This window comes from Oncorhynchus mykiss, chromosome 3 (genome assembly GCF_013265735.2).
Source record: "Oncorhynchus mykiss isolate Arlee chromosome 3, USDA_OmykA_1.1, whole genome shotgun sequence".
NCBI lineage: Eukaryota > Metazoa > Chordata > Actinopteri > Salmoniformes > Salmonidae > Oncorhynchus > Oncorhynchus mykiss.
The window spans coordinates 10,865,438-10,878,681 of NC_048567.1; the positions used below are offsets into that span (position 1 = coordinate 10,865,438).

The following is a 13,244-nucleotide window of genomic DNA, read 5'->3' on the forward strand; positions in this document are numbered from 1 at the left end:
ACAACAGAAAGGAGTTTGACCCAGGGCCACTGCATATGTTTTTCCTCTAGCATCTCCCTTTCCACACACTCAGAGAGAAACATAAGTCAAATCAGGATTTTTTAAGAAATCAAATGCTTTAATGGCATTTTTATTTTTACAGTCCATACAATTTGTATAATCAACCAAACATTATCAGTTTTTGAATTACAGGCTACTCCTCATTATTCTTGAAGAGAAATACAATATTAAACATTTTTGAAATTCTGCACACAGATACCGGTATCTTAAATGATACAGGTTGTACGCTACCTTTCAGTAAATGATTGGTTCCTTATTAAAGTCAAAATGACATCTCTGACCCGTATAAAAGGTGTTGGAACATAACATGATTTCAGCAGTTGTACACACTGATACCCGTCCCTGGGAGAGTTTGTGTTGTGAATAAGTAAGACATGAAGTTTAAAGTGAGAGGTACCCTTTCACACACTCAGACAACCTGGTGTCTCAGCAATTCCTTGTACCAGTTTCAGTATAACACACACACAATATACCACTATATTACACCATCGCCAATACTACTGCTATTGTTTTTTTAACATCATTATTGAGTTCAACAACAGCTCTGTCTAAATAACTGACCAACAAGAGTTAATTTCACATGCAATTGTAATGGGGAACTGGTGATTGATATTGATTTACATAGACATGTTCAAATAAAAATCAACATTTTGTATTTTGTCCCTTTTGTGGAAATCACTGAGCTTTATTGGAACACAAAAAAGAGAAACCTAATAGTATGCAATCTAATTGTAATCAATTATTCCCAAGCAAACAAAGTATTGCAGTAGAGGACTGAAAAAAGAAAGCACAAATCTCAACTGATGGTGAAATAGCACAGTAAATCGTACTACTATTATAGTAAAAAACTCATCTTCGTAGCACAGTACAAAGGGTACGTGATGTTATACTACACCACACTTCAGTCAAATGACACATCTCACAACTGTATGCTACAGTGGCACTTTACAGTGACAGAATATATTCTGGTGCAACAAAAAAAAAGTGATGTATTTGTGGTGCAACAGCTTAGCCTCACAGTAGAACTGTCCCCAAAACTGTCCCCATCCTTCTTCCAAAGCAAAGAATATCTGCTTATTCTGTTGTTCTGGTGCAGACACAACACCAGTGGTCAGTCAGCTAGCTAACTTCCTTTGTTTCAGAACCTGGAAGCTTTCTGACAGAACACTGGAATGATTCTACTAAAGGATTGAATCTGAGCAATAGAGTGTGCAACTACTCTTTGCTTTGTTCAGTTTGTGGTCGCGTGAGTTTCCTTCTCTTTAAGAGAATCCTCTCCTCCTTTCAACCTGGAGAAATGAGAGACAGATCCAAAATCACTGGGTGTGGGCTTTTTTAAATATCTAAATAAGGTCATCATTTAAGTGCACAAATAATAAATTTGTTTTTGAAGTGCTAGGAAAAAGACAGAAATGTTATCCAAACAACAAACATTTATCTGTAAATAAAGATGTATAGTATTGACATTGCTGTTGTGAGGGTGCAGAATATGACACCACTTTTACATGAAGACACTAAAAGGTGAAATTCTGACAGCGCAAAATAGATGATTGTCAGAAAAGTCCGTATTACCTCAAATAGTCAGCATGGCACTTATTTCAAGTATGATGAAAATAAAGAGCCAGTTTGGAATGCTACAAATCTACAATTTGGTCACTGTACCTTCATGCTGCTAATGTAAGTATTTGGGAGTAGCACGACCTCTTCAGACAATAGCACCAATTTTTGGCATGAGCAAAATGTGGCCCTACATGTCAAAATTGCACTGAAATAAAGTACTACAAAGTTCAATAGTACTCTGGTCAGAAATAAGGAATGCTATAGTTCATTACCTCAGCTTCAAAAGGATTCTGAACAAATAGTTAAGAATAGAAAACAGATTCTGTGTATGGGATGGGCAACAACCTCCCCTACATATCCAGTGCTCCCATACACAAATCTTAACTTTCCATAAATGTCTGAATCTTAGGGAGATGGTTGAGTGATGACCTTCTCCAAAAGTCCCACCATGCTCTTCTCCAAGACAAAATGAAGCCCTCCTCCCCCCAGAGCACCCCACCATCCCCTTGGCCTCCAGATTCCCCTCATCCCCTTGGCCCCCAGATTCCCCTCATCCCCTTGGCCTCCAGATTCCCCTCATCCCCCTGGCCCCTAGATTCCCCTCATCCCCCCAGATTCCCCTCATCCCCTTGGCCTCCAGATTCCCCTCATCCCCCAGATTCCCCTCATCCCCTTGGCCTCCAGATTCCCCTCATCCCCCAGACTCCCCTCATCCCCCCAGATTCCCCTCATCCCTTTGGCCCCCAGATTCCCCTCATCCCCTTGGCCCCCAGATTCCCCTCATCCCCTTGGCCTCCAGATTCCCCTCGTCCCCAGCATCCCTCCCCCCATCAGTGTCTGAACCTGTAGGAGATGGGTAGTAGCAGGTTGTTCTTCTTCAGGGCCTGCACCCTGCTTAGCGTCTCCTCGTCTAGGGCAACGTAGCAGCGCCGTGCGTAATCCAGCAGCTTCTCCTTGGACGGGTCAAACTCGCCCACCTCCGCCACCTTCTCCGGGGCCACCAGCAGCATCTCAGCGATGGGCGTGGTGGAGGCCACCGTGTTGCGGTCTACGCCGTGGATCTGAAAGGCCTTAGACATGTTCTTCAGCCGCTGGTAGGTCAACAGGATCTTCTTGTAGCGAAACAGAACCCCTGCAGCGTCTTTGACTAGAAGGGGAGGAGATGGAGGGAAGTGGGGATTGATTAGGCCTACTTCGAGGAAGGAAGGAAAGAAGCATTTCCAAAGCATTGGAACATGGCATGAGTAACATGGCTGCCATTGTCCCTCACCTCTCTGCCTCTCCCTGGTGAATCGGAAGACCCGCCTCCTCTTCATCCCTGGGTGCCCACCGCTGCTCATGCCCTCTGACATCACCTCCTCTCCTGAAATCATTTCCTCCTCGTTCATGTAGCCATCCTGCTCCAGGAACTCCTCGGCCTCCCCCAGGAGGGACAGGGAATCTGAACAGACAAACAAGACCTGAAAAAAAACAACTTTAGACTAGAGGTGCTAGACTAGAGGTGCTAGACGAGAGGTAATAGAGGTGCTAGGCTAGTGGTAGTGGTGATAGAGATGCTAGGCTAGAGGTGATAGAGGTGCTAGACTAGAAGTGAAAGACTAGTGCTGATAGAGGTGTTAGACAAGAGCTGATAGAGGTGCTAGACTAGAGCTGATAGAGGTGCTAGACTAGAGCTGATAAAGGTGCTAGACTAGAGGTGCTAGAGTAGTGCTGATAGAGGTGATAGAGATGCTAGACGAGAGCTGATAGGGGTGAAATAGGTGCTAAACTAGAGCTGATAGACTAGAGCTGGCAGAGGTGCTAGACTAGAGGTGATAGAGGTACTAGAATAGAGCTGAGAGGTGATAGACTAGAGCTGATAGACTAGAGGTGATAGGGGTACTAGACTAGAGCTGATAGAGGTGTTAGACTAGAGCTGAAAGAGGTGCTAGACTAGAGCTGATAGACTAGAGCTGGTAGAGGTGCTAGACTAGAGCTGATAGGGGTGCTAGACTAGAGGTGATAGACTAGAGGTGCTAGACTAGAGCTGATAGGGGTGCTAGACTAGAGGTGCTAGACTAGAGGTGAAAGACTGGTGCTGAAAGAGGTGATAGAGGTGCTCTACTAGAGCTGATAGGGGTGCTAGACTAGAGCTGATAGAGATGCTAGACCAGAGCTGATAGACTAGAGGTGATAGAGGTACTAGCCTAGAGCTGATAGAGGTGATAGAGGTGCTAGACTAGAGCTATAGGGGTGATAGAGGTGATAACCTAGAGATGATAGAGGAGATAGACTAGAGCTGATAGAGATGCTAGCCTAGAGGTGCTAGACTAGAGCTGATAGAGGTGCTAGACTAGAGGTGATAGAGGTGCTAGACTAGAGGTAATAGAGTTGCTAGAGGTGATAGACCAGAGGTGCTAGACTAGAGGTGATAGACCAGAGGTGCTAGACTAGAGCTGATAGAGGTGATAGAGGTACTAGACTAGAGCTGATAGAGGTGCTAGACTAGAGGTGAAAGACTGGTGCTGATAGAAGTGATAGAAGTGCTAGACTAGAGCTGATAGAGATGCTAGACTAGAGGTGATAGAGGTGATAGACTAGAGGTGCTAGACTAGAGCTGATAGAGGTGCTAGACTAGAGCTGATAGAGGTGATAGAGTTTCTAAACTAGAGCTGATATGGGTGCTAGACTAGACGTGCTAGAGGTGATAGAGGTGATAGACTAGTGCTGATGGAGGTGCTAGACTAGAGATGCAATAAGTGCTACACTAGAGGTGATAGACTAGAGATGATAGAGGTGCTACACTAGAGGTGATAGATTCGTGCTGATAGAGGTGCTAGACTAGAGGTGCTAGAGGTGCTTCACTAAAGTGATAGACTAGAAGTGATAGACTAGAGATGATAGAGGTGCTAGACTAGCGCTGATAGACTAGAGGTGATAGAGGTGCTAGACTAGAGGTGATAGAGGTGATAGACTAGACGTGCTAGAGGTGATAGAGGTGCTAAACTAGAGCTGATATGGGTGCTAGACTAGAGGTGCTAGAGTTGCTAGACTAGAGGTGCTAGACTAGAGCTGATAGAGGTACTAGGCTAGAGCTGATATGGGTGCTAGACTAGAGGTGATAGAGGTGCTAGACCAGAGGTGACATTCTAGAGCTGATAGAGGTGCTAGACTAGAGGTGCTAGACTAGTGCTGATAGAGGTACTAGACTAGAGCTGATATGGGTGCTAGACTAGAGGTGATAGAGGTGCTAGACCAGAGGTGACATTCTAGAGCTGATAGAGGTGCTAGACTAGTGCTGATAGAGGTACTAGACTAGAGCTGATAGAGGTGCCAGACTAGAGGTGATAGACTAGAGGTGATAGAGGTGCTAGACTAGAGCTGATAGAGGTGATAGAGATGCTAGACGAGAGCTGATAGGGGTGAAATAGGTGCTAAACTAGAGCTGATAGACTAGAGCTGGCAGAGGTGCTAGACTAGAGGTGATAGAGGTACTAGAATAGAGCTGAGAGGTGATAGACTAGAGCTGATAGACTAGAGCTGATAGGGGTACTAGACTAGAGCTGATAGAGGTGTTAGACTAGAGCTGAAAGAGGTGCTAGACTAGAGCTGATAGACTAGAGCTGGTAGAGGTGCTAGACTAGAGCTGATAGGGGTGCTAGACTAGAGGTGATAGACTAGAGGTGCTAGACTAGAGCTGATAGGGGTGCTAGACTAGAGGTGCTAGACTAGAGGTGAAAGACTGGTGCTGAAAGAGGTGATAGAGGTGCTCTACTAGAGCTGATAGGGGTGCTAGACTAGAGCTGATAGAGATGCTAGACCAGAGCTGATAGACTAGAGGTGATAGAGGTACTAGCCTAGAGCTGATAGAGGTGATAGAGGTGCTAGACTAGAGCTATAGGGGTGATAGAGGTGATAACCTAGAGATGATAGAGGAGATAGACTAGAGCTGATAGAGATGCTAGCCTAGAGGTGCTAGACTAGAGCTGATAGAGGTGCTAGACTAGAGGTGATAGAGGTGCTAGACTAGAGGTAATAGAGTTGCTAGAGGTGATAGACCAGAGGTGCTAGACTAGAGGTGATAGACCAGAGGTGCTAGACTAGAGCTGATAGAGGTGATAGAGGTACTAGACTAGAGCTGATAGAGGTGCTAGACTAGAGGTGAAAGACTGGTGCTGATAGAAGTGATAGAAGTGCTAGACTAGAGCTGATAGAGATGCTAGACTAGAGGTGATAGAGGTGATAGACTAGAGGTGCTAGACTAGAGCTGATAGAGGTGCTAGACTAGAGCTGATAGAGGTGATAGAGTTTCTAAACTAGAGCTGATATGGGTGCTAGACTAGACGTGCTAGAGGTGATAGAGGTGATAGACTAGTGCTGATGGAGGTGCTAGACTAGAGATGCAATAGGTGCTACACTAGAGGTGCTAGACTAGAGGTGCTAGAGGTGCTTCACTAAAGTGATAGACTAGAAGTGATAGACTAGAGATGATAGAGGTGCTAGACTAGCGCTGATAGACTAGAGGTGATAGAGGTGCTAGACTAGAGGTGATAGAGGTGATAGACTAGACGTGCTAGAGGTGATAGAGGTGCTAAACTAGAGCTGATATGGGTGCTAGACTAGAGGTGCTAGAGTTGCTAGACTAGAGGTGCTAGACTAGAGCTGATAGAGGTACTAGGCTAGAGCTGATATGGGTGCTAGACTAGAGGTGATAGAGGTGCTAGACCAGAGGTGACATTCTAGAGCTGATAGAGGTGCTAGACTAGAGGTGCTAGACTAGTGCTGATAGAGGTACTAGACTAGAGCTGATATGGGTGCTAGACTAGAGGTGATAGAGGTGCTAGACCAGAGGTGACATTCTAGAGCTGATAGAGGTGCTAGACTAGTGCTGATAGAGGTACTAGACTAGAGCTGATAGAGGTGCCAGACTAGAGGTGATAGACTAGAGGTGATAGAGGTGCTAGACTAGAGCTGATAGAGGTGATAGACTAGAGGTGACAGAGGTGCTAGAGTAGATGTGCTGGAGATGCTAGACTAGAGTTGATAGGGGTGATATTGGTGATAGACTAGAGGTGCTAGACTAGAGGTGATAGAGGTGCTAGACTAGAAGTGATTTAGGTGCTACAATAGAGGTGCTAGACTAGTGCTGATAGAGGTGCTAGACTAGAGCGTATAGGGGTGATAGAGGTGCTAGACTAGAGGTGATTGAGGTGCCAGACTCGAGCTGATAGAGATGCTAGACTAGAGCTGATAGGGGTGCTAGACCAGAGGTGATAGACTAGAGCTGATAGAGGTGCTAGAGGCGCTAGACTAGAGGTGACAGAGGCGCTAGACTAGAGGTGACAGAGGCGCTAGACTAGAGCTGATAGAGGTGCTAGACTAGAGGTGATAGAGGTGAAAGACTAGAGGTGATAGAGGTGCTAGAGTAGATGTGCTGGAGGTGCTAGACTAGAGCTGATAGGGGTGATATTGGTGATAGACTAGAGGTGATAGAGGTGCTAGACTAGTGGTGATAGACTAGAGGAGATAGAGGTTCTAGACTAGAGATGGTAGACTTGTGGTGGTAGAGGTGCTAGACTAGAGCTGATAGAGGTGATAGACTAGAGGTACTAGACTAGAGGTGGTAGAGGTGCTAGACTAGAAGTGCTAGACTAGAGCTGATAGAGGTGATAGACTAGAGGTGATAGACTAGAGGCGCTAGACTAGAGGTGGTAGAGGTGCTAGACTAGAGAGCGGATAGAGGTGATAGACTAGAGGTGGTAGAGGTGCTAGACTAGAGATGCTAGACTAGAGGTGGTAGAGGTGCTAGACTAGAGCGGATAGAGGTGCTAGACTAGAGGTGCTAGACAAGAGGTGCTCATAGTTTGGATTAGAGATTGTCACGGAAGTGAACATTTATTCCTGTCCCATCTGGTACTGTCCATTTTTTCCCCTGTACTGTCCTGATTAGTGGTGGGAAAAGTACCCGATTGTCATACTTGTGTAAAAGTAAAGATACCTTATTAGAAAATGACTCAAGTAATAGTGAAAGTCACCCAGTAAAATACTACTTGAGTAAAAGTCTAAAAGTATTGGGTTTAAATATACTTAAGTATCAAAAGTATCAAAAGTAAATGGAATTGCTCAAATATACATAAGCAAGGATATCCCTGCCGGCCAAACCCTCCCCTAACCCGGACAACGCTGGGCCAATTGTGCGCCGAATCATGGGTCTCCCGGTCGCGGCCGGCTGCGACAGAGCCTGGACTCGAACCCAGAATCTCTAGCGGTACAGCTAGCACTGCGATGCAGGGCCTTAGACCACTGCACTACTCGGGAGGAATCTCCCATTCCTGCCAGAATCCTTTGGCACCTGTAAGAGTCCTGTTCATATGTCAACCTCTAGTCTGGATCCCATTACCTGGCCCTACGCTCCCGTGTGCATTCATGTCACTCATGGTGGCTCTAATAGCGCTGCTACTGCCACTGCTGTGCCCCTGCAAGAGGCTCTGGGAGGCCCCGGAGCTGAACATCGAGCTCATCGCGGCCATCTGATTGGCTATCGTGCTGGAAGTGTGGTTTTTGGGTGGGGCCATGGCAGTGGGGGATGGTCTTCGCTGGAATATCTGACGAGATGTGAAACGCTGTGACTCGGACTTCTGCTCTGAAAGGGTTAACAAAAGGAGATCAATGAGAGTGATCAGTGAACTGAGACCAGTAGTGGTGAGAGGTGATGAGAATATATAGAATATGCTCTGAATCTAGATACATGTATCATGAACAACAAGGGACTAGTGAGGTCATAAAGCAATCCTTACCAGCTGGCCGCTCCCCCTCTCTCCTCGGCTTCCATTCAAAACGTCTAGAGTCATAGCCTGCAAGTGGAAAAACAACGGTTCCCGAGAATAAATCTATGCCTGTAAAAAATATGTTGTCTTACATGCTGACAAACCGGCTCCACGCGTGCGTGCGTCTACCTGCTGATTTTGTCTATCCCCACGAGACACGTTCATGACATACAGGTTAAAATACCAAACCAACTGTGAACCAACTATATTAATTTGGGGACAGGTTGAAACACACATGAAACATTCATGGACATTTAGCTAGCTTGCTGTTGCTAGCTAATTTGTCCTAGAAAATAAACATTGGGATGTTATTTTACATGGAATGCATATGGTCCTTTTTTTTGCTGGATCTTTTTATAATTTTTACCCATATTGAGTCATTCAAAATCATGTGTTCTCTACTCCGATAATTAATCCACAAACAAAAAGGGGCTGTTTGTTCATTCTTCTTCTTTTGTGGAGTTTTATATGGTGGTTGGCAACCATATTTAAAGTAGATTACCACCACCAAATGGTGGTGTGGACCTCCATCTTTCAATCACCCACATGGGTATATGCTCCTAAAAACCAATGATGAGATTGGAGAGGCGGGTCTTGCAGCACATCAAGCGTCTAAAATAGAACCAAGTTCTATTTTAGCGCCTGGCTAAGCAGACGCTGGTTGAGGCGCACAAGCAGTTGGGATGAAATCATTGAATAACATGTGTAAATGTATTTAGCAACGCTCGTGCACGCAACATGGGTGGTGTGGTTAGCATGGTAGAACTTCTCTAATCACAATACATCTTTCTACATCATGGTTGTGTCCAGCCTCCTTCCCAAAACCTCTCCATGCCCCTCTCTCACCGTTGCTGTACTGGCTCTCGCAGGGGCCCTGGTTCTGATGGCCTTGGGTCTTGGTAGAGAAAATGAAGCGGTCCAGCTGGCAACGCAAGAAGTCCCTCTCCTCCTCCAGGTCATCGATGCGTTTGTGCAGCCACGAGTTCTTCTCCAGGGAGATCTGCAGCTGCGTCCGCAGGTTGGTTATCAGCAGGTACGAGCTGCCTGGTGGGGGGGCACCCGAGGGAGGGGGCGACTCTGAGAAACACACACAGGAAGTTAAGGGTCAGGGAATGAATATCAGGATTAATCTTAATCACTAACTGATTCACACCGGAGAAACTAGGTGAGTGGACTCACTGGACTGTCCTTCCAGATGGTCATTCAACTACATTCATCTATGATATGGGTTCTGATCTAGTAGGAAATCAAAGCTTTGATATGAACCTTCAAAACTCTGCTCATTCTGATTGAAGAAGCCTTGCTGCTCAAAGTTGTTCTCCTCAAAGGGAATGGAGATTTCATAGGCATCCTCATTCTTCAGAGCTACAGAGGGAGAAATATACAGTAGGCATTATTATGGATAAATAACTGTTATCACTTTGTCATGAATAGGTTAATACACATCTATATCAATGATGCAGATTTTAGAAGGTTTCACAATCTTACTCTGCATGGGGTGGGAGCCTGTGTGGTTCTTGGAGGTAGGCAAAGCGTCATTAATATTTCCCTCCTGCATCTCGTGCACCCTTCATTGTACAGAAACAATACAGGTTTATTCATGCATTACATTTGGCACACAACATCCAATGATGGATAACAATTCCCATTGACGATGTTTTGTTGCAAATGTAAAAGTATGCAGTCAGTTTAGTAATAACTTCGAAGTGTTGCCTTCAGCTTGCTAACTAATCATTCGTGGATGCAATTATGTCACTAGAAATGTAATTACAAGTAGTTACTGTGTGGCAATTCTCAGCTGAGATGCAGAATAAATGACCTACTTATTATCGCGTTATTCCCCTTTGTCTAACGTTACACTTGCGAGCGTACTAGAAAGTTATATTAGCACATTATACACGATGTTCGTCGCTGACATGCTAGTTTGCAAGATGTAGCGTTATAATAAACAATGGACACGTTAGCTAGCTACACATCAAATTGCCATAAGGACTCATCTTACACAGGCTAGCTAGATAGTCCGCAGCTAGCTATTTTACTAGTAGCAAGCTCACTGCTTCTTACACGCACAAACTATTTTCTGGTGGAGTTCTCTACAAATCAATGATATACGAACCGTTATTCAGTCGTTATAACACCGTATTTCATATGTAAATCCCGTTCATTCTGTCCACTTTCGTACCTAGCTAGAACAATAACAATTTAGCGTTTATTTTACAAGTCTTGTTTACGTCCTTTGCCGTCATTTCCGGTTACCTAAGGGAGAGTCTAATATTTCCCAAAATGTAGTTTGTAACGAAAAGGCGCTGCTGTACAGTCAGGCCACTCTAAAATGTGCAGTTGTGTCGCATAACACAATGCAACAGATGTTTCAAGTTTTGAGCAAGCGTGCAATTGGCATGCTAACTGCAGGAATGTCCACCAGAGATGTTGCCAGATAATTGAATTATCATTTCTCTATCATAATCCGACTCCAACTTCGTATTTAGAGAATTTGGCAGTACATCCAACGTTCCTCACAACCGCAGACCACATGTAACCACGCCAATCCAGGAACTCCACATCTGGCTTCTTCACCCGCAGGATCATCCGAGACCAGCCACCTGGACGGACAGTTGATGTGGGTGGCTGGTCTCAGATGATTAGAGACTAATTCAATTATTTCAATTGACTGATTTCCTAATATGAACTGTAACTCAGTAAAATCGTTGACATTTGTGCATGTTGTATTTATATTTTTGTTTAGTATATACATTATATTTCATATTCCAAAATAAATGTCAGTGTGAAAATAATTGAAAAGTAAAATATTGTTTGACAGGTTTTTCTTGATTTCGTTTAGTGCTGCTCTTACCAAAGGACACCGGACCAATGATATTCGTCAGTGCAGAAAAGTTCAGGTGATGGGGGAGTGGAGAGGTGTCAGGTAACATTATTCATTTATGAGTCACTGTTTTTACCTGCCAGTGAAGAACCGGAAAGATACAGTTTGAGTGGATTCTACTTACATTTTTAAGAGATAAACATTGAAAAGATACTAATCAAAACGCATTTGCACCTGTGATGAGGTGAGTATTAATCTGTTATGTTTTTCTGTGTTTAAATCCGTTTTTTAACGGGCATCGAAACACAAAAGTGTCTTGGTTGTGCTGGGAGTATCATAGCGCTCAGGTGTGGCACCTGTTTTTCCTATGAATAAAGAAACATTGAAGAGTATTGTAGGAACCTACAATGTTATATAAAACGTTTTTTTTTTTTAAGTGTAGGCCTAAATACACAGACACAGTAAATATTTAAATAACATACTGTAGTTATTTGACCATGGTTACATTATTTCATACATACCTGTACTTTAATAGCTACAGAACATACACGCCATGGTGTCATGTTTATGTTCATACAATATCCTCCCACTCGACCAGTAGGCCTAGTGAACTCCCTATCATTGCCAGAGGTGACTCTGTTGTGATTTTACTCTGAGCAATGTCAATGCACAAGATTTATGTCTGTCAATGTGCCACACACCTCACCTCCCCCACCTCTCTGTCCCCCAGGTGAGTGACCATGGCGCAGCACTATGATGGTCTGTCCCACTGTAAGCTGGCCCTGGCGTTTGCCATACTGATGGACTTGCTAGGTGTGTCTGCTCTGCTGGTGGGGGTCTTTGCCCCATTAGAGATTAAGGGACAGGACTTTGGGGACCTGCTGGTGTACTCTGGGGCTCTACTGATGCTCATGTCCCTGGGAGGATGGGTCATGTGGTACAGCGGGAACCTTGAGGGCCTGACCTCCAGGAAGGAGCTAGGGGGAACCATGGGTGCCATGGACCGGCTGGCCCGCTCCCTCAGCCGCAGGATACGACTCCCCAGGAGCCACAGTAGCCCCTCATGATGCTTCATGGTCAGGCGTAGGAGAAGGGTGTGGTTGTAGGGGAGGGTCCTCACTGTCTCCATTAGACTATCGGCCCCTGATAGTCAAACTACCTGGGGGTCTGGGAGCAGTATTGTTGGCATTGAGGGAGTGCTGTTAAATGAACCAGGCTATGGCCCGTGATGTGAACAGGCAAAAGCGGGGTTGGGAGGAGCACCCTTCTCAAACCTAACAGTAATCTGTGCCGTTAGTTCATGTTGTCATCAAGGCAGCATATTTTCACATTTTCAAACTAGTTTGAAGGCAGATAGTCTTTTTATCAAAAAGCAATCATTTGTGTATGTAAAAACCCAGAATCCTACTCACTATTCCATGTGATTAACCTGTCACTTTTTTTGGAGGAGCTGACTTCGCCGTCGGCCAAAACGGGGCACTGGGCTCAAGACCGGGAGGGAGCCTGTTTCCAAAACTAATGTAATCAACTCTAACCCGCTTCACCTGGGGCAGGAATAAGATTACATTTTTAAGAGACATTTTTTATAGAACTCCCTCATTCTTTAACCCAAGTTCCACCGCCTCCACGGTTGGAAGAGACTTACATACTGCTAGTTCACTAGTGTCAATTGCAAGATGTAAAAACAGTCGGTCATTGCTTTTTATTGTCACTTGACCTTTGCTGAAACACCTCCGGTAGATAACAGAATTGTACAGACTGTCTGAATAGGATTTTAAACAATCAAGCATGGAGGCTATTCATAGTTCACTTGGTTGGTTTGTTTAGGCTTGAATCTGTAAATAATTGGTCTTTATATTCATAATAATCCATGTTTTGTGGTTCTTTGAATCATTATAGGGTTTTTGTATTAAATTATAAAATTGTATTAAAACTATAAAATAACTTACCATAGGTCATTTGTGAAGATTTGGGATGAAAAGTATTACATTATA

At 44.5% G+C, this 13,244-nt stretch overlaps 2 protein-coding genes across 2 annotated transcripts; one reads left to right on the forward strand and one right to left on the reverse strand.

Annotated features, from left to right (window-relative positions):
• Positions 1-97: 97 nt before the first annotated feature.
• On the reverse strand, positions 98-10,692 carry LOC110508957 (coiled-coil domain-containing protein 106). Its single transcript, XM_036968625.1, has 9 exons — positions 10,543-10,692; positions 9,915-9,994; positions 9,693-9,791; positions 9,273-9,503; positions 8,397-8,453; positions 8,000-8,242; positions 2,891-3,061; positions 2,464-2,767; positions 98-1,349 (listed from the first exon to the last, which is right to left on the reverse strand). Exons 2-9 carry the CDS (start codon positions 9,982-9,984, stop codon positions 1,292-1,294), a joined length of 1,233 nt encoding a protein of 410 aa, XP_036824520.1. The 5' UTR covers positions 9,985-9,994; positions 10,543-10,692; the 3' UTR covers positions 98-1,291.
• A 666-nt stretch (positions 10,693-11,358) lies between these two features.
• LOC110508993 (transmembrane protein 238) lies at positions 11,359-13,198 on the forward strand. Its single transcript, XM_021589928.2, has 2 exons — positions 11,359-11,494; positions 11,981-13,198. Exon 2 carries the CDS (start codon positions 11,991-11,993, stop codon positions 12,315-12,317), a length of 327 nt encoding a protein of 108 aa, XP_021445603.1. The 5' UTR covers positions 11,359-11,494; positions 11,981-11,990; the 3' UTR covers positions 12,318-13,198.
• The last annotated feature ends 46 nt before the right edge of the window (positions 13,199-13,244 follow it).

What these genes read in the sequence shown, in the direction of transcription:
- LOC110508957 (XM_036968625.1), bottom strand. Translation starts at nt 9,984, where the DNA reads ATGCAGGAGGGAAATATTAATGACGCTTTGCCTACCTCCAAGAACCAC. An exon ending in AGGCTCCCACCCCATGCAGA is followed by an intron (nt 9,792 to 9,914) that starts GTAAGATTGTGA and finishes CTCCCTCTGTAG; the next exon opens with CTCTGAAGAATGAGGATGCC. An exon ending in CACCAGGGAGAGGCAGAGAG is followed by an intron (nt 2,768 to 2,890) that starts GTGAGGGACAAT and finishes CTCCCCTTCTAG; the next exon opens with TCAAAGACGCTGCAGGGGTT.
- LOC110508993 (XM_021589928.2), top strand. Translation starts at nt 11,991, where the DNA reads ATGGCGCAGCACTATGATGGTCTGTCCCACTGTAAGCTGGCCCTGGCG.